The 23,289-nt window shown below is 46.3% G+C and overlaps 6 protein-coding genes across 6 annotated transcripts in view; 4 read left to right on the forward strand and 2 right to left on the reverse strand.

Moving 5' to 3' along the window:
- LOC126556917 (uncharacterized) overlaps positions 1-10,306 on the reverse strand; it is a 163,569-nt gene extending 153,263 nt beyond the window's left edge. The window contains exons 1-2 of the mRNA XM_050212476.1: positions 10,293-10,306; positions 7,154-10,193 (exon numbers count right to left, since the gene is read on the reverse strand). Of these exons, the coding sequence (XP_050068433.1) occupies positions 7,160-10,193; positions 10,293-10,306 (3,048 nt within the window). The 3' untranslated portion in view covers positions 7,154-7,159. The remainder of the gene's footprint in view (positions 1-7,153; positions 10,194-10,292) is intronic.
- Positions 1-23,289, forward strand: part of LOC126559687 (DNA topoisomerase I, mitochondrial) — a 524,180-nt gene that overhangs the window by 256,357 nt on the left and 244,534 nt on the right. The gene's annotated exons all lie outside the window — the stretch shown is intronic.
- LOC126556847 (uncharacterized) lies at positions 720-5,282 on the forward strand. The gene is made up of 5 exons (XM_050212375.1): positions 720-988; positions 1,070-1,180; positions 1,280-3,468; positions 4,384-4,622; positions 4,698-5,282. Exons 1-5 carry the CDS (start codon positions 720-722, stop codon positions 5,280-5,282), a joined length of 3,393 nt encoding a protein of 1,130 aa, XP_050068332.1.
- LOC126557449 (zinc finger protein 329-like) lies at positions 10,938-12,867 on the forward strand. Its single transcript, XM_050213231.1, has 2 exons — positions 10,938-10,955; positions 11,029-12,867. Exons 1-2 carry the CDS (start codon positions 10,938-10,940, stop codon positions 12,865-12,867), a joined length of 1,857 nt encoding a protein of 618 aa, XP_050069188.1.
- Positions 13,860-14,534, forward strand: LOC126559121 (frataxin homolog, mitochondrial). Its single transcript, XM_050215236.1, has 2 exons — positions 13,860-14,168; positions 14,244-14,534. Exons 1-2 carry the CDS (start codon positions 13,860-13,862, stop codon positions 14,532-14,534), a joined length of 600 nt encoding a protein of 199 aa, XP_050071193.1.
- Positions 17,781-23,289, reverse strand: part of LOC126556745 (calcium-activated chloride channel regulator 1-like) — a 46,012-nt gene continuing 40,503 nt past the window's right edge. The window contains exons 2-3 of the mRNA XM_050212215.1: positions 19,621-21,655; positions 17,781-19,536 (exon numbers count right to left, since the gene is read on the reverse strand). Of these exons, the coding sequence (XP_050068172.1) occupies positions 17,786-19,536; positions 19,621-21,655 (3,786 nt within the window). The 3' untranslated portion in view covers positions 17,781-17,785. The remainder of the gene's footprint in view (positions 19,537-19,620; positions 21,656-23,289) is intronic.

The raw sequence follows: 23,289 nt of genomic DNA on the forward strand, positions 1-23,289 counted from the left end.
CTGGTTGACCCAACAAGAAATAAAACGAATGCGGATCAGAATTCCAAGACTAAAGTCGACTAGTACATTGGTGGAAAACTATTTTCTTGTTGATTTTTTTTTTTTCATTTGTCAGCGGCATCCGTTCAGAATGTGTAGAAGGAAAAGCGATTTACCAAGCTTGTTGTTTTTGACAAGAACACACAGCTTGACGTTAACCGCCTGTCAGTGTGTGTGAGTGTATATGTTTGTCATTTATTGACGAAGAGAGAAGTTACGACGGGCGTTTGTGGTGGAAAGCAGAAGCAGAAAACAACACGGAACTCTGCTCTATCGACTGGGCCGCAGCAAGGCTCGTGAAAAAATATCGTGAAAAGAGCAGAAATTTGATCCGATAGTGCAACAATTCCGAAGTATGTGTATTGCACGGTGAGTTGTGGGTGGTACCGTACTCCCACGACAGGCAAAGGCAGCATATTTCGTACGCACGACGAGCTGCCCACATACACCGCCTTCTGTTCTGCTCGGTAGATCCTCATCACCATCATCATCAGAATCATCGCCATCATTACCATCATTACCGAGACGGAGAGTTGCATTTTCCGTGTGAAACACACGCGTCGCGTTGCGAAGGACATAAGCAAGTAGGCATTGGCAGTTCGCAGTTCGGTGAAAAGATGAACTAGTGTAGTATTAGAATGAACAAGCCTGTGCACAGGAACTGAAAAATTGGAGCAGCAATGGATCCGAACCGATCTCTGTTCGACGAAGAAGCGGAACGGATTGGCCAAATGCAGCGATTGCGCCCATTGGACGGGCATCGGTTCTATACCCGTTCCAACAGCAGCAACGGTACCCAGAATGTTCTGCTGAAGGTGTTGAACCGGGAGCATTCGGGCTACCTTGCCACAGGGCTTAACAAACGTTCACATCAGCAACCATTCCAGGAGGTGCCAGAACAGTTACAGTTCTGCCTGAAAAGCATCGTGCCGTACTGTTTTTTGAGCGGGTAAGCTGAGAACATTGTACAGATCCTGGGAGGAGCTTTAATTTACTCGTTTTTTTACCTCACATCGTCTTCTGAACACAGACACATCTTCATGGGCTTGACCAGCTGTGGACAGTTTCTGCTGAGCTACAAACTGTCGTACGACTACGATGAAGCGTTTGCGAATGATTTCTGCTCCATCCACAAATATGAGTATGTAATTGCTGTACAGCCATTCTGTACCGTCAGATCGATATGCCCGGATTTCGCGATATAATGCTTTACTATGATTTGGCTGTCTTTCCCTTGCAGGCTTTACTTTTGGATTTACAGGCCTCATGTGTTGCTGAGTAAATATTTTCACGTTTGCCTTTTCGATGATCACGGGGTGGGCGAAATAAAGTCCGTATCGATAACGCAATGGAAGACGGACAGCCAGCTCCTGATCGTGCATGGTGGCAATTGGAACGAGGATTCTGAATCCTACGTAACGATGGTGCGCGTTCCAAAGCTGGGCTGCTTGGATTGTAAGCAGGTGCGGGATGCGCACGAGGGCGATGAACAGCGGCAGGACATACTGTGCATTGGGTGTAACATGACGATCCACATGAAGTACCGCGGCACCGATTCTGGACCACGGTTTAACCCGAACTATAATCTCAACTGTCCCGGATATGTGATTATGAGCGAAAACAGTATCATTCACACAATTAATGTAAAGCTGGACACGAGGCGAAGCCAGGAGAGAGCGGGCACCGGTGGAGCCGCACTGAGCTCAAAGTATTTAGGAAATGTCAGTCCGCAGAAGGATGTGTTGCTGGATGAGTGTAAAAAGTCGATGCCAGGCAAGAGTGGCGAAGTTGTTGGCTCCAAATCGCCGGACAGCAGCTACTCAGGCGTGGTCAAGAAATGCGAGCTTGAAACGACGAAAAGCGACTGTCAAACTAATACTAGTGCTGCTAATAATACTGTTACCACTATCACTACTCAGCTCAATCCGGAGCTGAGCATTGCGGAACAAATCATTGCGGATTTCGCAGAATACGAGACTGATATATACGAAACGAAGTGTTCCATTCGAAGCTATCCGGATAACTTTGACGAGCTCATCATTACCTCGCCAATGGCCTCTGTCACTCAGCAGGAAACAACCACCGAACCAAGCATGGCGCAAGTGCGACTGATGAACCATCGTAGTAACACAAATATAGAGCTAAGACTTGATGGCGTGTCCGGTGCGTCGAGCTCGTCAGCGACCGTTGCTTTGCCGGGACCGTCTGCGAATGCGGTACCGATCGCTCCATTGCGAAAGTCCTTCGTGACGCGGGTTAATCTTCAATGTGGAGGCGGAAATTCGCCGTACCAGGAAGGATACGGAACTGGACGCACAGTCAACCCGACCATGAATTCTGTACCCATGTGTGATATGCCAATTACGGCAAGTTCCTCAACCACTGCACTAGCGCCGTCAATCTCGCGGTCGCCATTGCGCCGACGGTTCGATCTGTCCGAACCGTCCTATGTTCCTAACGTTCAAATTGCTCAGCAACAACAGTCAAAACTACCCTTACAGCAGTGCGTCGTCAACGGTGCCAATGGGGCAAATTTTCAGGTCGCGTCCGAAGCAGCTAGTTTCGAGGCGGATACCGATTCGGCCGCGAAAGCGTACGAGTTTTCCGAGGATAATGAGCGGTGCGAGAAGATAAGCGCCTTTCGGAAGCGACGTCTGGCAGACAAGAAGTACGAATTCTCCGAGGAGCCCACAAGCGAAGAAAATATCGAACCGTTCAATCGGTTGCGAAACCAAATCCGGGCCCGTGTGGCCGTGCCTGGTTACAATGCGTCACACCATCCCCACGCCAGTTACGCAGATCTAATCTCAAATACCCACCATCTGCATCGAGCCTCACCGAATCATGGCTTTCGGTCACCGTGCGGTTCACCGGTTGGCAATCGCTATCTTCGGTCACCGCCTGGCATTCGCTCTCCTTCGTACTATCGACATCGTTCGCCGTCATCGCAAGGAGGCCAACCGGGTTGTGGTTCCGTCGTACTTGTTGGTGGCAATGGTGGTGCGGGTAATGGTGGAATTGCGCCCAGTGCATCCACAGCATCAGCGGCGATGAAGCACATAAAGCGAAATGTGTCGCTTGACCCGCGCGACTACATACAGATACTTTCACCGGGGAGTAATGGCATTCCAGCCGGTGGATCCAGCGAAGCAGGTGGCACTCCAGACATTCCGAAGTTTTTCATCGACGCGGTACAGAAAATTAGTGCGAAAAAGATGGCCAACGAGCTGTTACTGTTGGATGAGTCAAACAACGAAAATAACATCAATGGTGATAATCAGTTGCCGGCCAACAAACGGTCGGGTGGCAATGTAGATGCAACGTGCGAATCGTCGAAATCGGCGACTGAAATGCCAACTTGCACGAAAAGGATTGTGAAAATCTTTGTCGAAGAGGACGACGCTAATTCTGTGGTAACGATGGAGGATGGTAAGTAATACTAATTTCAGCTATTGATTTGATTACACTCTTCAACAATAAGTAGAATTGGCTGGCTGTGGACAGAATTCATGTCTCAGAGGCTTATGTGAGCTCTGGGACTATAATTGTACTCATAGCTATATAGCTAGCTAAATGCTGACTTGTGATCTAAGATATGTTTGAGAAGACATGAATAATATTCTTTTTTTTTTTGGCTTAATAATCTCTGAGGTCACGCCGGCCATCAAATGGCTTACTAGACTTCCCGATACCACTTAGTTGTATAGTCAGTCCTCACTACGGGGGGACGGCCCGAAGTCTTGAATAGTGCGATCACCCTTTGAACAAAAGGGTGATCACCCTTGCGCAGAACAGTATCTGCTACGTAAGAGAGCATATGTTGCATAAAACAGAACACCTTCTCTGGCAACATTTTGAGTAGAATCACATTGAGCAACTGCAGAGATCCTTCCTTTGGTATGCTATTTGTAAGAGACTTGAGATTCCAATCACCTGCTGTGATTTTGCTACGATTCTTCCTCATCTTTGGATTTATATCCTGCCTGACACTTAACTTATGTTTACCTGTAACTGGATCTTTTATTTTGCAGTATACTCCAGAGTAACCGGCAACTTTTAACTCCGGATTTTTCCGGGGTTGAACAGATATTTATACGTCGGAGTTGGCGTGGATTCATGAATCCATTCCACCACTAGAACCTACTGCGCTATTATGCTTCGTTTATATTACTCTCAGGGTTATGTTCTCTTGTGTTGCTTAAGGCTACCAAATTTTATCTCTTAATAATCTGTAAGGCAAAGTTTTACGAGGATTTAAAGTCTTGACAAAGGTTTATTGTGACCTAAAAACTTCCATAGTTTACTAACCTAAACGGCTATTCGTCCGTTTTCTTCCTTTTACAGATGACTGTATCTCACCAGGGTATCATGCGTCACTGCCAATGGAAGTACATGGTTCCTGCTACTCAAAGATGCAAATCATTTCTCAGGCATCGTTCAACAAGCTCAACTGTCCGGCTGTTGTGGTAACGCAAAATTCGTTCGATATGGAAGTATTCTCGTTCCATGTAGCCAATCACATTTGTGCACAAGAAAGCAAAAAGTATGGAATTTTGTTAGATTCGGCGTACGAACTGACGCACGTAAGTACAAGGCACAATGACCACAATCCAATGGACGATGAAAAAATGTTCACCTTTTTACGATTTGCGTTTCAGGTATGTCCACTAACGGAAACGATTACCTGCACGACGGTGCTACAGTTTACGGCCAACGATATTGGCAACGCAAAACCAAAACCATGCCAGAACTGTTCCGCCACGATCGACTGCCAAACGCATCGAAAGATCTACCAGTGTCGGTCCCTGTTCACTTGGTGCATTACAACAGGGGAATGGATGATACTGGACTACGGGCATCTAACGTCCGGGCCGTACTTGGAAGTGAAGAAGCTAGCCTCCAACTATAACTACTTGCTGAAGAAGTTGCGCTCGTTCACGACCAAACTGTTCACTACCAGTGAGGGACAAAATGAGTCAACACGAACCTACGAATATCTGCACCATCTGCGGGTACTTGATTCAGATACAAAGAAAGCCAAACGTCGGCTGACCGATCTCGATAATATGATTGAGCTGTATCTAAGGCGTCCGCGACGGGATGACGATTACAGCGGAACTGATTCCGATAGTTATGGCGAAGAGGATGATGAAGAAGAAGAAGAAGAGGAAGAAGATGAGGAGGAGGAGGAGGAAGATGAAGAAGAAGGAGAAGATATGGACAGTTCCTCTAATGATTGGTAGGGAACAAAACTAGGTCTCGACTGCTTGCTCAGCAGAAACGAGTGTCAACGCGAGTCGGTAAATCGTATGCTTTCTTTCGGTTAGTTTCGTTTTTAGAAATTAACCGAACTACGTGTGTGGCATGTTTTCTTTTTATTATTCCATCAGTTACTTTTTTACATTTTAGTACGTAATACAGACTGGTTAACAATTTCCATTTCTCCTTGTATTGAAGCGACTCAAATATTCTTATGAATAGCGCGCAACTTGAATTGAAACGAGCCTTTGCGTGTGTATGTGTGTGTGTAAATAATTCGCGTAATATTGTTGTTTCCACCGGTTCGATCTTATCGCTTTGGTTTTCGCCTCTGTTCAACTTATCTTTAATACATCATGCTTTCCACGGAACATGAACAGCATTGACTGTTTTGCCATTGACGACACAACCCATGCGTGTGTAGTAGCATACCATTTAAGCGAAATGGAGCGACTAAAGCATTACTATCGGATGATAATTATTAATAATACACTAGCACGGGAGAAGGTAGCAAAGGAATGTGTTGGAACTGTCTGCGCGCTGGCTCTCAAAAACGGGACGATAAGCAGTTGTAAGTGTAAGGCCGGCGTGTCAGCGCGCATCCGGAGGTTGTGATTGAGCTACTTTTCATTTGTCTCTTTTTATCTAAAACAGGAATCTAAATAAACACAATTACAAAAATTACATTGAAGAAAGTTCGGTGGATTTACTGTGTCCGATGTAAGCATTATGGGCATGCTTTATTCGGATAAAAAAAATTATCTTGGTTGGAGGATCATGAGGGTTTTCTCTTCATGAGACGTATCTTTTTTATATGGGATAGATGATACCCAGATTTCATTCACAGGGCATCAATTAACTATTGCATAAATCACTAAAAATTTGATAAATTTCGTGCTCGCGTACTACACGACGGTCAGTAAATTCGGATCTTTTCGGATGCTATTGTGTCGGTTTCTGGTACTTACTTGTCATTAGGCTGCGGGCCAGGAGAGATTTCAAAACACGAAAGATTCATTGCTCGCTTAGAGATTGCTTTTTGAGAACCTGGGGCATACACAAGAAAACGCTGCAACTTTTTGGATTGGAACATTGGAGATTTTTGCACAGTTCAACATCGATATCAACAGCTTGAAATTTTCTGTGGCTCGGGAGCTATAAAGCCAACGCAATAACGCAATGGTGGCAATAACTGGTGATGCAGCCTCTAGATTTTCGTTGAGTTAACCATTTATTCATCTCATATGATCCCATCGCTAGAGGAGCTCTAGCTGACAAGATAAGTGATAATGTCCTCTTCATCCTAATTAAGACAATAGTTCTTAGGATCTTAAGTCTGACGTGATTTTGGTGATCTTCTATCTCTTGGTAAATCGCTCTTCCTCTTCTGAGGAAGATCTGAAAAAAAATCTGAAAATTCTAATTTTCTAGAGTTGTAGAGTAGAGGCTATTACAAATATTGCTGACTTCATTTCTAGTATAACAAAGCGAGAAAGCTTAAGTTGATGAAAGAAAAATGAAACACAATCGTTTCACAAAAAAAAAACTTATCGCACATTTATTTTGTAACACATATTTTCACTATTTTTTCTTATTTTATGCACAAATCGTGTACATTCGCATTCGTCTTAGTAAGCGTAACGACATTCCAAGCTACAAGACTGAATTCTACCCGCCTATCGACTTGACACATTTTCCGATCACTCGGCTACACACAATTGGGTACTTATATTACTCATACTAAAACAAAGGCTACGAACTAACCTACCATATTACAAACTTAAATGTTGACAAAAAAAATTCAAACAACTTTCACGCATTTAATGAAACGGGTAGCATTAATTTAGCTAGCGACACCCTTTTACGAGGAATGTACGTGATCCGTGTTGCCGTACGGTTGGTAGTAATACTTCCCGAAGCAATGCGAAACGGCCACACCAATCTTACACCCCTGCCAGCGGTACCGTACGCAACGCCACAGCCATTCCCCGTTGTTCTTCGCTTTGTAAAAGTAATACCGATTTTCATCGATAATTAACGACAGATTGCCATTGCTAGGCAGTAGCTCGTACTCAGACACTTTCTGCCGTTCGGGCATCTGCGTTATCGCGCCCCGCTGACCAATCAAACCACGTGAGATCAGTGTTTTAAGCATGTTAAACCGATCGTTCGTCCGCACGGATGCGAAACGTTCGTGCGCGTGCACGGAAAGATCGCTTAACCGGGCGTTACAATTGAGCGTCCACTGGAAAGCACATATCCATTCGGGAGAATCGAGCGTTTCGAGCTCCTCAAACTGGCGCACATAAAGATGACCGTTGAGAAAGCAGGTCATCGCATCGGGATCGGGCTTAATCATCATTTCACGCTTCATCTCCTCCTTAATCAGTGTGCCGCGTATGTCCTGAAACAAGCTCAACGGATTGGTGGTGTCCGAGGTTGACGGATTGATTAATGCTAGCGACCGTTTTACATCCTCTGTGTTCGGTTCTCGCTTTGGGATAACGCGTGGTCGTAGACGAGGCGATTGCTCCGGCTTCGTACGCTCTGTTTTCGCTCCTAGTTCGTCGGTTTCTTCGATAATTTCTTGCTTCACCTTCACGAGGCCGGTCGTACCGTCACTGGACCTTACCCTCGAATGATCGTGCGGATGCGTATCAATGGTGGCGGGCTTTGTGAGCGTTAACGGCACGCTCAGGAACGCTTTACAGCCGACCTCGGCGTGGATACAGCGCCATCGAGATGTTTGCGACGGTTCCAGCAGCTTGTACATGCGGAACACGTGCCCTTCGTGTAGCAACAAACAGTTGCGGCCGGTCATCGAGTATATCAGTTCGTAGTTGGGACCTTCTATGACTACCTGCGCGGTACGATCCGGCTCGGGAATCTTCGGCACCGTGCGAGCGAGATGATTATGTGCCGCCAATATCTCGGCACAGAGAGCATAGTTGGTGAGTATGATTTTCCCCGGGCAGGCTTGCGGTTCGTCACGCATAATACAATGGTACCCGTTCGACTCTGGACCGTCAGATAAGTACTTGTGAGCGACGTGTACAATAATGTCAATATTCAAGTGTTCGTCGTGCATTCGCCGATAGTTGAAACCACCGGCCAGTAAGCTTACAGGCCCAGGACTGGTAAAGATATCGCGCGTCGAAGGGTTTTGCCCAAGCTGACGTACTGTTATGCCATTCTGGCGCATTCTATCGTGATCGTGTACTGAGTGTTCGGCAATGATCGCACCGTACTTGTCGATCGTAACGGTCGCTTTGCATAGTGTGTTAATGCCACGAACACAATGCCATTCGATTGTTCCGTGTGGGAATGCTGTCCGGGCATAGTATCGATCAAGCTGCCGGCGAATGATCGGTTTGCTGTTTTGGTTCCACAAAAGCTCGTAGGTCGAAGTAGTCCAAAGGTTTGTCTCGCAGGCAGGAGAGCGTTGCGTTGCTTGTCTGGGAGGAAAATGTGTTTCAAGTACATTCCCTACACGATGCACGTGCTTGATGGTGCTCTCGGTGCAGCTATAGACAAGCTGTTCGTCGGGCAGCAATCGAAGCTGTGCCTTACAACCCAAACCTTTCCAAATGCAGGCCCATTCCGCGGTGCCACCTGGAAGTATCTTACGATAGGTGTACTTTTGCTTCCGATACAACAATCTGATAAATCCGTGCTCTTCTACGATCAAACGATAATTAACGCCCTGCTGTACCGTGCGCTTTACCAACTGGTTCTTGCTTTTAGTTATTTGTTTAACGTGATTATGGTTGCCGTTGATCATTGTGGCGTACTTTACATGCAACTGCACCTTTGCGGCACAATCCTTAACCGTACATTTCCACACACTGGTGGTGGAGTTGTCTTCTGTCTCGTTAAGTGCCTTGTAATAGTTCCCACTATACACTAATAACTCGTCGGCTATGTAATAGTTAAGACCAGTTTTTCCACGCTTTGGTTCCTGTTGGGCCATGAGCTCAGTGCTTGGATTCGAAGAAGGCAAAAAGTCACTTCCTTCCGCTTCATGACTATGTGGTTGGTCGCCGATCGCACACGTCCGGATGTCGTCATACGATAGCGTAACGTGAGCTGTGCAGTCGGACCGCACACAGCCCCAGAAGCTTTGTCCGGTGCGATATAATGCCTTCCGCAAACGATAACGGTACCCTTCGGTTAGCAAACGCAACCGTCGATCAGCGCATAGGACAAGAGCATACTTTGGCAGTACTTGCACGACTTCCTCTTGGCAAGCTTCCGCTGAATCTATCATTTGCACCAACGCTTCGGAATGGTTGTGTCGGATGCGTTTGGTGAACAGCGCTAACGGGAAGCCAGTTTTAGAAGAGATGGTTAACCGAGCCGGACAGCCGTTGGAACCGCTTGCAACACAAATCCATTGGCTCGATTCGGTTGCTTTGGTAGGTTGATAAAACCGATGGTTACGGTACACCAGCACATCGCATTCGTCATTCACTCGTACGACGCGGTAATTATAACCGACGTGCAGCAGCTTGGAGAGTCCTCCAATGAAACTGTCTATAGTCCTCGGTCCATCGTACTGCTCCAGATTAGTGATTGGTTCTATAAAATCAACTTCCGCTAATGGGGCATTTTCAAACTCACTCTCGTCCAGTCCTCCCCGATCATTACAGCCGAGACGTATTTTCTGAAACAAAGAATCACTTTCGATGCACCGTTGCTTGAAGGCGTAGAACTGTTCCACATCCACGATACACTTGATGCAGATGACGGAACTTTGATCGTACTCGTACGATATTCGTACCGCAGCACATTCGTAGATCTTCCGCAGCAGCTCATCGTTGACCGGTTCGTTGGCGGGGAACATTGGTAATAGCTGAAACTGTTTCTGCAAGCACAGCCGGCATGTCAATAGATTGCTATGGAAACAACAACGAAACAAAGCGCGTATCACATAAGTCGTATTGCCCTTATGGTTTTTTCGGAACTAAAGTATCGATAACATTAGCATTACTCACCATAACTCGGCCATCGCACCATGAACATTAGTCCCTGCTTGAGCAAACGAGCATCAGACAGTTGAGCGTTTGTATCGTTTTCCTTCCGGGCGGAATTGTGCGCCCCACGAGCGTCCTTTGCTTTGGTGTATTGACAAAATTGTTTAGCTAGAAGATTTTTGACAGCTCTTTTCTTCTTCTTTCTGCGTGTTTGTCAGTTTATGGTTTGACATTTGGTTTTGATACAATATAATCCGAATTACTGGCAACACTGCCTCCCGTATTTTCATATTGTTCTGTTTTACACAGCTTGGAACGTGCATTTATTGAATATTAGTTGATTTTAAATGTATATTTAGTTAATTTTCAAGCGTTTCTTGCGTTACCGTAAAATCAATGCGGTGTATAAGTGTAGGTCGTTGTGATAAATGTGCTAAATGTGGCGATTTACAGCAAAACATCATTGTTTATACCTTTTATCCGAAGTCGCCTTCCTCGTAGTACCGTACAAACATTCTTTTGGTGTGCCAACATAAATCTAAAACGTAGTACAATTAGGCCGAACCTACGAAGACTCGACATTGATCCATGCATATTAAATCGAGTCGAGTCGGAAGTCGAGTTTTAAATGGTAAAAGATCAAACTAACGCAGTGGAATAATAATGATGGATGAATCACCAGAAGTAAGTATTGTTTTCTTCTCCTGTTGAGAGTTGTTGTGTTTTATATTGCTGACTATTATCGCGTTTCTTGTAGGAGTTGAATTTAGTCGAATTCAACATCATCGATAACTACATCGGATCGGTAGTGGATGATTTGATGCTAAAGGATAACAGCGCTCAGTACGATTACGATACGCTAGCAAGACTTCTATTACCGCTGTGCCGTTTCTGTGCCCGAGAAAATGCCCAAATGATACACATATCAGACGTTCATTTGCAGATAATCAATGATCTGCGAATTCCGGAAAACCATGGAAAGAACGTATGCACCAACATATGTGTCAGTTGCAATAGTTTCCTGGAGGAATTTTGCAAATTTCGTTCCGTGTGTGAAGAAGGACAGAAGCGAATAGCAAGCCTATTGGCCGAACGACATGCTATTATGCCGAACTTAATCGATCTCAAAATGGATTTTATTGCATCGAAAAAAGGTTTGCTACCACCTGGTATGATGGAAGAACGTGTTGCTCCGAAAATGGTGATTTCTTCGCAAACTATTCCTAGCCCTTCTGGTGCTGGATTCGTGGCATTTGATGAAGATACTAGTACTAGTTTGAAGAATTCGGATGCTGATTACACAGAGAGTATTTCAATTCTTGCGCCAATGGCTTCTTCTACACAACCAGACGCCCAGTTGCAGACAGCCTCCGAAATGGAGCAGAGAACTGCCTTTGATTCAACTCTCGAACAAGACGCTTACAATTATTTGACGTACCCATTCCATGAGTCTAACTTTATGCACCATTACAAGCAGCAAAGTTTTACTATATCCGCAGAAAATTTTGTTCAATATAGCGATGATGTCGTAGAATCGCATTCCGAAAAAGGATCTGTTTCTCCAACGAACGAATCGGAAACAAAAGACACGAAGAAATCGGAAGCCCGCCGACGCGTTGTTGATGGACGCTTGGAGTGGGTGTGCCTAGACTGTGAGCAGGTATTCGTTAGCTGTTTTCAGTTAAAGAAGCATCGAAAAAACTGTGAACTCGTTGGAAGCAAAACATCGAAACGGATTGCAACGCTAGTCTGTGATATTTGTGGCGAGACAATGTCCACCGAATCCGCGCTTACCATGCACAGACGTAAGCACGAAGCGAAAGCAAACGGACCCACTGTGAAGTCCGCTGCAGTAACAAAATCGGAGCCTACCATTTGCCACGTGTGTGGACATACGAGCAAATCGAGGCGAGCGCTTCGACTGCACCTAATCACCCACAGCAGCGATAAGAACGTGGAGTGCGCGATCTGTGGCAAACGGTTCAAGCGTCGACGCGATCTTCGCATCCATCTGGACGTACATTCCGGGAGGAAGTATGAGTGTGATACGTGTGGTAAGAAGTTCCTAACTAAAGTAACGCTGCGGAATCACGCCAAAACGCATCGTGACAGTAATTTGAAGCACGAATGTACCGTATGCGCACGGCAGTTTATTCATCCGCATCAGCTACAGAAACACATGATCAGCCATACGAACGAGTACCCGTATGTGTGCGGCATTTGCAAAACAGTGTTTCGTACGCTCGGCCGTTACAAACGCCACGTGCAGAAGGGACACGTGTTGCCGAACGCGGCAAAAGTTATGGATCCGTCGGAGTTGAACAGTTTGGATGATCTGATCGAGTATCAACCAGAGGTAGTGCCTTGTGAAATGTTGGACGATACCGTGTCGGGAGACGCACTGGTAATGGCCGATCCAGTCGTCTGTGATACATTGCCGGAGATATTTGAGAGTTTCGCATCAGATTCATTGCTCGATCAGGGTTCAGCTGAGTTTGGAGTTCAATATTTCGCCAGTGCCAAACTACCGGACGATAGTGTTTACTGCAGTGGACCAACCATTTTCGATACATGTGTCGCGGTAACTGTTGGATGACGACGTTTTCATATTTGCTATCCTACGGATTCGTTCCGTAGCGGAATTAAAGAATCGATGCGAATAAAGCTACATTCAAATGTTGATCGAGAAGAAAGCCGTAGCAATTTTTTTTTTACAACAAATGATAATTGAGAACGTACAGCTAGTTGTCATTTGGCATTAGAGATTCTGAAGAATTGAGGTGGTGCATTATCTTTTTTAAGTTAGGCATACGTTAAGCAAGGTAATTTTTAACGTTTTTTTTTTAATACGATGATTAAACCAGCCTGTTTAATTTAACCACCAGGGGCGGACCGGTGATATTCCGACAACATCACTCATCTTCACACGGCCGGCCAGGGATTCAAATCCCGTCCAAATCGTTCCCCCGTAGTGAGGACTGACTGTTCAACTACAGGTATTCCCCGATATACGCTTTCGATCGGGACCGAGTGCTAATCGCTATAGCAAATTTCCACGTATATAAAATTGCATATGACAGCCGGTACATATACGAAATAATTTGTATGTGTGTGTTTGATTTTACCGAATTCATGATTGTGTATACACGTACAAATATTTTTGTTATGAATTCAAGTTTTTTCTTCTCTTGGCGTAACGACCTAATACGTCACGCCAGTCAACGAACAGCTTAGTAGACTTGGATAGTCAGTTCTGACTAATGGGGAACGGTCATGCCATGTGTGTGTGAAAGTTACTTGAAATTTTTCGTTAAAAAAGTATAAACTGTCAGTTTTTGAAACATTAGCGTACAGCGAATTCGCATATATTGAGAATGGCGTATATCGGGGAGCTGCTGTAAACATTTTGGAACGTAAACACAGAACAACTGTCAAACTGTAACATTTTCGCTCAAAACAACCAATTGCTTTCTTCGGTGAGATTATCCCACAAGTTTATTGAAGCACGATTGTGGCAGGACTCATTCAGATTGATAAGTTAACTCCCGTGTAGTTTGTGGCCAAGATAGGAACCATACTCCCAGCACGATGAGCCAAGTTCTCCGACGAGCAATAACCCGGTGGAACCGGCTACTTACTTGCTGCCATCGATTCGTCCCGGAACACGCTATCTCCAGTCAAATGCCGGCCAATTTCACTAAAAAACAGTTCTCCTGCAGCATCAATCAGTGCCAGCCGTACAGCTCGATGAATCCGAACGACTTCATTGCCACCTCACTGATCGATTCTGTCACATTTGTGGCCGTCTGCTCAGACACGCTGGAATCGTTGGTGGATTATTTCGAGCAGATTATTGACGAAACGAGCACGTTGAAAAATCCGGACGTTACGTACAGCGTAAGTAAGCTGGCTCCGGAGCACATACATCCCAATGAAGCCAAACTAACTTTTTCCAACTCGTTCCCTTTCCAGGATGGTGTGCTGATGGTAAGCTTTGGAGAACCGCATGGAACGTATGTGATTAACCGGCAGCTACCAAATCGCCAGATTTGGCTAAGTTCACCGACGAGCGGCCCTAAGCGGTACGATTTCATACCGGACAAGCGTACGGTGAACGAGGGGTATTGGTTGTACCGGCATGACGGTGTTACGCTACACGAACTGTTGCAGCAAGAGATTAGTGCGATCGTTGGTAGAAAGCTGGATTTTTTTGCCCTACCTCATGGTCAAAGGCCGCAGCATAGAAATGGACGAGATGGGTGAACCAGTTGTTATTCTAATCACATGTCGCGGACGGGATAGTGCTTAGGACAAGACAGGCTTTCTTGTCGCTGAGCGAGTAGAAGTTAATGTTCCAAAAGGTTGTTTGCAAGAATAATGCAGAAATCAAGGTAGGTCATTTTAAAAGAAGCTTATTCCGCAGAGTGTTCCTTACGTTGCGTTCAGTTGCTTCGATAAAAGAGATTCCCAATACTGTAAAGGCTCTCTGTGAATAGGCATTTTATGCTAAGAAATATAGAACTTGATCAAAATTAATCATCGAGTTCAGTTTTGGTCGTGTTTGAGAAAAAAAAGTTAATATAAATTGAACTTCAATCACTTGCGGGATAGAAAAGCTTACTAACTTATAAAACCATTCATTATAAACCACCAACGGCACAGAACTAGTAACTTCGCAATTAACTTCGGTCCATATAGACGATGCAAAAGTAAATGTTTCTACTAAAAACACCTGTGGTTGGACAAAATTATAACCCGCAAAACCTCATTTGATTTTTGCTGATAATGCAAGTGTGCTTGTCGCTTTTGAGCAAGGACAAGTAACAAATATTCAATGCAATAGAGACAATTCTTCGGATCAATGTTATAGTATTTTGTTGGGTTCAGAGAATACCACTATTCGAGGCCCGGTGGTTTGGGCGACAACGGCGCCGATCTTCAAAGGGCAGGACCGGGGCTCAAATCCCATCCGGACCGTCCCGTCCTCCCGTGCAGAGGACTGACTATACTCACTACGTGGTACGTGGTATAGCCAGCAATACGGCCAGGCCGTTCCTCAAAAGAAATAAAAGAATACCACTATTCTGTCGGCTCCTAAATGGCAAAAGATTTAAGTGACTTTAACAAATCCGAATCTCCGAGGAGTAGATTCTACTACTGTAGGTAGTATGCTACATCCTAGGTAAAAAGATACGAGATTTTTAAACACCCTCTCCTTCTTCCCATTACAACTAGCCATTTTCCTATTATCCTCAGAGGTGAAAGTGACCTAGGAGACGATAAGGACATTGTCTAAAATTGATGGAATGTTCTTAGATTCTGGAAGCTGTTTGCCTTCGTACGCTGGGAAGTACAGTAGAGGAGCAACCACAATTACGAGATCAGGCACTGGACGATCCAGCCCGTTACGTCTTTTTGAGCCGTCCTCATGGACAGGCGAGAGGTGGTGGTTCAATTTGAGATGAGATGATGAAGACTGCTGGAAAGGTTGAGATGTTTGATTTGCAAATGACGACGCTAGATAGCACTGTAATGTAATAAGTATGTTGAATATGTCGTGTAGGGTACAAATTTCGGACCATGTTCAACAAGCTGTTATGGATCTTACCACAATTTGTTCGCCATTTTTGTTCTTGTACTCAAAAGCACACCGATCCGAATGGATTCTTTTCCGTTCTATAAGAAAAAAAAAAGCATACCACACTACGCGCATTAAAATGATACATTTCTTCAGTTTTTATTAGTTTCTTCTTAAAACGTTTGCTAGAACGTATGTACACAATAAAATAAACTTGCGCCCCCTAAACACAATGTAAAAACCAAACAATCAGCGGTTCGGTTTTTTTGTTTTGCAATCTTACAAACTCAGAAAACGTTCCAAGGAACTTAAGCCTAATGAGATTGGTTTGTTTTTTCAAAGTGCAGAGTTGCCCTTCTGCAATATCCTTTCATTTTCGTCCGTCTGCTCAATATCGCGGTTGTGTGATTCAGTGTGTTTAGCAAGTCTGTGCCAAGTGCACCCGTGTTTCGATACGGAACTGAAATATATAAATGAGTGTGTGTATGTATATATATATATATATATACTTCGATAGATTCTGTTACTAGAGATTCTTTATAGTTTAACATTGGTTTTCGTTAGTTTTTCTGTTCTGTTTGTTAAGGAGTTTGTCACTTGTTAGGTTTTGTTTAAGGACAGCCGGTGCCCTCGAGCTGGCTGCCCCAAAAGCTTTACATTTCAGTTTTTGGTTTTACTTGTTTTCCATATCTATCAGAAACTCACACGCACACATATACACACACACAGAGAACAGTTTCGTGTACTTATGGTTTAGTTTTCCATTTTCTCAGTGACACAGTTAAAGTATAGTCCTTCACGAGCTTTATCAATCGCTCCGCTCACCTTTCACTAGCGATAGTTTTCCTTAGTCCCATAGTCGTCTCATTATTCATGAAAACCGTACCACGTATTCTTATCCTTCCAAACTCTTCTATGTACAGTTCACATCCCATCCCTGTGCGTATTCCTAATCCTTGCTATCCTTAATTCTTAATTTCCCCCTTTTCATTGCTACATTATAAATCTGTCCTTAATTTTGCAAACTAATGAAAGAACAACATCGCATGGAAAGCAAACTTTCCTCACATTCATTTCACTCTGTATAAACGCACCACGGCGTACTGGCCATTTGGATACTGCTACCTTTCAACAGCAACACCCATATAGTACAACACCACACATCAGACTTAAGATTTCGTTTCATTCGTTAATGCCACACTGTAGTTTACACCTAGAAGAGTTTACCTCACAAATGCTCATCCGCGTCCTAGTGGATTCGTTCCTGCCAGAACGTTTCTGGCCTCTGATTTGTAATAGTCTATAGTAATTAGTCATCGATTTTTGTTCGGGTTTGATCTTTGATGTGACTTATGCGCGTACGTACGTACTAGTAAAGTTCCCCCAATGCCACTGTATTGATTTATCTACAATTCATCTCATCTTGCCAAGTACGTGAGCTTTTTAAGATTAGTTTCACACTACCATCTATCACGGTGTCATACTCCACACTGTTGCAACATATCGACCATTTGAAGCTTAAATCCTATCATGCTAAAACTTATCCGAAACAAACAAAAAACCAACCAGCTCCCAGGCTTCGGCACTGTGGTTGTGAATGTTTAACTTGTGTACAAACATAAAATAGTTCTAAAACTGAAACGTATTGTGTAAAACAAAATCCATAAACGAAATCCTCCTTGATCTGGTTGACTAGTTCGCACTGTACGAATCGCAATCCGCGGAAGCTCGTTCTTATCGGGAACGGAAACGTGCAACCACCACAGGCTAGAAGCAGCCACCAACTTTATTGGTGGGTTTATTTAATGGGAGACACGACACGGGACGATTGGGGCAGTTTTCTTTGGAAAAAAAAGGTGTCTCTGTAGTCTGTGGTGGACTGGCGCGCGTTCAACACCTCCCAAAAACAGCTGGTCCGGGATGCCTGCTCACCATCTTAGACCATGGTGACATTGCGTCGCTTCTTCGTGTCCGTACCGCTTATCGTGGAACCACCGTTCGGTATCGGGCCAAGTCCACTGTTGACCGAACTAACCGATGAACCGTGACTTTGTCCGTACACGTACGAGGTCGTATTACCGACAGCCGCAGCCGAAGCACCAACACTCGGGCTGGTAGTGTAGATCGGTAGCGGTGGAACCGGTGGCGAACCGTTCTCATTCAGATGATTGTTGTTCAACATCGACATCTGATCCGTGCCCGGTTGACCCAGCATATGGGCGTGCTGCGGATGGAGCTGCTGTACCGATTGCCCAGGGTTGTAGAACGACTGCTGCACGTTATTGTCGATCAGATCGTCAATAAGTGTGGGGCTATGGCGTCGCTGATGTTGCTGCTCGTGCTCCTGCAGCAGTTGCGAAGCGGACCAGGATTCGTACGGACTCAGTGTACGGCCACCGACCATAATCGTGCCAGCCGCGTTCGGATTGTACGTGCGCGTTAGCGTTGTGTTGTTGGAGGTGGTCGATATGATGCTTACGCTGCAATTGTTGTTGTTGTTGTTGTTGTTGTTCGGTCCGATCGTACCATTGGCTGTGGGACCGCCATGGTTCGGCATGATGAAGGATTGCGTGTCGATGATGTGTTGCTGCTGCTTCAGCTCCTCGATCAGCTGCTGCTCCATCGGGTGCGTCGGTGGACCCATATTGATGACGGCACTGTACCGCTTTTTGGCCAGCAGCACATCGTCGTCGATGTTGTAGATGGTCGGGATGCCAACGGTCTGATGATCACCCAGCCCCATATCGTACGAGTTGGACTGAGGAAGTGTCGTTTGACCTCCATGGTTGGCGGACTGATGATGGTTCGGCGAGGATGAGGACGATGTCGTTGAGTTGGAGGACGGTGACGAACCGTTACCGGCGGCCGTCACGATCACGCTATGGCTGGTGGTGAGTTTTGTGTCGCTCTTAAACGATTTGATCGGTTTCTTCTGCTCGTCGTCATGCGTATCGTGCCGCTTCTTGATCACGCAGAACCAGCAGTAGATAAGGATGAGCGCGATCAGCAGTATGATGCCGGCAATGATAGGCAGCAGCAACTCTGGACCGAGGTCCATACTTTTGGCGATGCGCGGTATAATGTCCATGCTGTCGTCTCCATTCTTGGCGATACCGTCATAGGATGACCAGATGGAATCGTAGCTTTCCGTACCACCCGTACTGGACGGTGGGAACAGTGTCGTAGGCTTCGGTTTCGTCACAAACGCTCGGACGTAGTTCGAGATAGGTCCGGGTTCGGCGTCCTTGGTGAGTGTTGCATATGGCCGCACGGCAAAGTACAGAATCTGGCCGAAAAGATGCGGCTCGTGCGTAATGTTCATGGTAAACTCGCTACCTTCGCCGATGGAGAACGTAAACGGTGTGTCGTGATGCCAAAGTACGGCGGCCGTGTCAAAGTTGTCCACGATGTCCTTGATCGTGGTGGCATACTTTACCTCGTAACGGGCCACATTCTTTCCTCCCATGTCCGGTGAAGTCCAGCTGAGGCGAACCTTCATGCCTTCCACGTCGGCGCTAAGATCACTGATACGACCGACCGGCACCTTGGCGGCGTTAATCAAATCCGCCTGGCTAACAAACACCGTCATTGGGGGGAGAATGCGTTCGAAGGAATCTAGCGATTGCTTCTGAGGAATGGGTACCGAACTACCGCAACAACGTCCCGGTTGTGTGCTGGACGTCGCGGCTGTGAAGAGAATAGGAATGTAACGAAATAAATTAGAAATCGGTCGTAAGAGATTGTCATATCGCTAGAGTTAGAAACACTTACTGTAACTGGCACCATCCGCAAGCGTGTAGGCCGTGTTGCCACGATCACTGACTGTAACCTCTAGCTGGTACGTTCCTGGTCCGCCAAATTCATCCGCATTGAAGTAGCGAGAGTACACTCCATCACCCTTGGTAATGTCCGGATCACCAGCACCAGTGTCTAGCAGCAGGAACCGTTCATCACTCTGCACCGTCGGTTCCCGGAAGCGTTCGCAAATACGTTCCAGTTTGGTAACGGTGACTTCGACCTGTGCTGACACTACTGGTAGATCTCCCTTTTTCACCTCCGCGAACAGTACGATCGGTCCACCAGCCTTACTCCGATGTACCCAGGCCCGTGCCGTTATAACTGGTGCGTACTTAGAGCGAGGTGTGGCGATCACTTGCACATAGTGCGGTTGTGGATTACCCTGGAATCGTTCGATCGAATAGTTCCAAATGCCGGTTTCATTGATCGTGGACAGGAGAGACAGTTGCCGCACCGAAGCACGGGCATCACTCATCGATGAGTAAACGATACCGTTCGGGTTGGTTAGGCGCACGTTCGATACGAGGGGATTTTCAGAGTTGTGCACATAAATGAAGAACTCGGCCGGTGGGCCCATGAACGGATCGAGCATAAAGTTCCCGGTCACGGTACGGCTACTGCGCTGCGAATTGGTTTCGCCCACCGAATCAACCAGCACACGGCGGAAGATTTCTACCGGGAATTCGTTACGATTGCCTTCGTAGTACAGCTTACCGATGTTGTACAGTGCGTTCGATAGCTCAAAGTACGTGGTGACGAGAGATTTTTCCGAATTGTCACGACACTCGAACACGGAGTACGCGCTGCCACCGGTTTCGTGTGCCAACGGGTCTAGGGGCCGGCGTGGTTCCACGATCGGATAGTTGATGGTAGCGATACGAATTTTGGAGGCACGTGCCGAACGTGCTAGCGATTCATGCTCAATGTCCATACCGGGGGCGATCACCAGAATGATCGAGTTCGCTGGTCCGTGATGGCGCGTCTGTTCGTTCAACATATGGATGGCGTCGGAAATGCCACAGCTTAAACACGTCGGACGGTTCAGATCGCTCGGTGTGTACGGGATGAAGGATGCGATCCGGTCCTTGTTCTTCTCGATCTGGAGCGAGGTGATCGGGAGCATATCGTACGTCGCCGTATCGTTAGCGAGTGCGATACCGATCTCGGTCTTGGTGGCCGGCAGATCGTATACGATCCACTTGCGTATGGCACGTCGCAGGAAGCTCCACGTTTCCCGTTCTCGCATCACAAACGTCTGACCGATTACGATCACGTAGCGGGTTAGTTTGCGCGATTTGTAGCTAAACTTTGGCACCGTGTTAATGATCACCGAAGGGTTAAACTCCATCTGATTTTGAGGCGCAAAGTCCGAGTGCTTCAGAATCACGTCGTACGTGCTACGGCGATCACACATCTGATTGTGCTTCGTCGGTGCGTAGCGGTTGTGTGTGCCCTCGTCGCAGAACATGGTAACGCTTTTCGATTCTGCCGCAAACATGATGCTGGTGCGTGCGTTCGGATCCAACACACGGCTAATGTTGTACGGGACCGGTACGGGAGAGGATGGGCTACCGCATAGGCCCTCATCGTTGACTGGCGCATCGGAGCAACCAGTCAGCTTGACCTTGTGCTCGTCGTTAATGTAGCATCGTGGATAGACCGGATCGCGATCGTACCCGATCTCATCGAACACACCGTACCGGTACTTTGCCCACTCGCGGATAAACTCCCGCCAGATTGTCTCACGGCCCAGTATCTCCGGATCGACGTAGATCTGTTCACCCGACTCTCCACAACCGGCGTACTGTTGCGTCCAGATGGAGGGTTCGGCCTTGGTGTGCGGTCGAATGGTGACGTCCGCCGTTTCACCGCTCGCTGAAGTGCGTGTTTGGTTGTAGGGTATGCAGGACTGGGGCCAATGGTTCGGCAGGATCACCGACACTTCACCGAAGTACACCCGGCTGTCGAGTGCATTGAAGAGGTACTGCGATGCGGACGTTAGCATAATCTGTAATGATATAAAAGGATGTTATGTTAGTTAAAACTTTTCATCTCAACGGGATTCCTTTTACATGATTACAATGGCAAATGTTCAAGCTTTTTATTTTGTTGATGATGCGCCAGTACATCAATTACAGGGTAGAAGACCTAGCTAGATGCAACAACGCTTCTGACAGTAGAAGATGCAGATCTCCTTCAAATTTTTCTTCTGCCCGGTGCCGCAGTGCTCGAGGCCAAACGTGAAACGATCGTTCCATGTTCGATGACCGACATTTGACCAGACCCGCGAGTGGGTCTCATGCACCCGCCGCTCGTTGTGCGCCCTAGCGCTGGAAAGACGATTGAGCAATGGTAATTGTGCGAACATTTCATAATGACCTTCCCCACACCGAAATGGATTCAAATCCATCGTTTTTTCACTTTCGTTTGAGCGGATCATCATCATCATTTTTGGAGGTTTTCTATGAGAAGCAAAAAACTGTACATCCATGATCGATTGGATGGCAACATCTCAAACACCCATGCACATACTTGGGAGCTTGGTGGACGGAATGATGGAACGCTAATGGTTGTACCATTAGCCGATGACACATGAGCCGATGACTCGACTCGACGCACCATGACAGTTGACCGGGAATGGAAAGTGAGGTCGCATACCGTTTCGTTGGAGGCTTTCTTTCGACTTACGTCTTCGATCGAACGTGATCATCCACATCTAACCCGCATGCAAATCACGTGTGTGGGGTCAAGATTGGATTCTTTCGGTGAAGCTGCGTGTGCGTCTTGCGTAAGCGTATCTCAAATCTTAATTATTCATGCGCACCACCGAGAAACAGCGAGACACACTGAACCTTATAGTGACAGGTGGCCTTTTTCGACGAGCGAGCGTTTTACCTTTACCTTCGCGACGCGACCGACGAAGGTTTTGTCTTATAAACGTTCTTTTGTAGGTTGGCGTTTCGCACTTTCTCACATGTCCATGTTGAGACTCATCTGCTCCGGGGGGTTTGTTTTTTGTTTTGCTTTCTTTCTGTGTTAAGTCGTGTTTGCAGTACGATCGGTTTGCATGAATCTTTCGATACGCCCCTCCAGGTGGCACGCGGTCTTAATGTGCATTAAATTTACTTTTGTTTCTCTTTGCGCTCGGTTTGTTGTGTTTTGTTTTCCCAATTTCGGATCCATGGATCTGTGATTATATGGGGATCCTGTGATACACGCCTGTGTGTGATCTCAGGCGAACGAGTTGTGCATCTGCAAACGAAACGGATGCAGCTGCAGCTGCCACTGCCGCTGCTGCTGTTGGCACGATTGCAACAAATTCGTTACTCCAGCAGCAGCGAGATAATACCTAGCATCTTTTTTTCCGAAAACCACGACCAAACCTTTTGCCTCCGGAGACAATTTGACAGTACCGTGCTGTAGCATCTGCCAGACGTAAAAAGGCTGGCGCACCGTACGCGAGATCCTCCGTCTAATGGCATGCGACCTTTCTAAGTCCTGCGATTACTGTCCCGCGATCGTTACCATCGACTGTATCCAACCATCCATTCCCTGGCCGCGGTACCATGCCGCCATGACCGATCACCAGCGTCTTCCAGCTGGAGACTCCAGTTAGATTGCCTTTTAAATTGAAAAGGGCAT

The sequence above is a fragment of the Anopheles maculipalpis genome, chromosome 2RL, assembly GCF_943734695.1.
Source record: "Anopheles maculipalpis chromosome 2RL, idAnoMacuDA_375_x, whole genome shotgun sequence".
NCBI classification, from domain to species: Eukaryota; Metazoa; Arthropoda; class Insecta; order Diptera; family Culicidae; genus Anopheles; species Anopheles maculipalpis.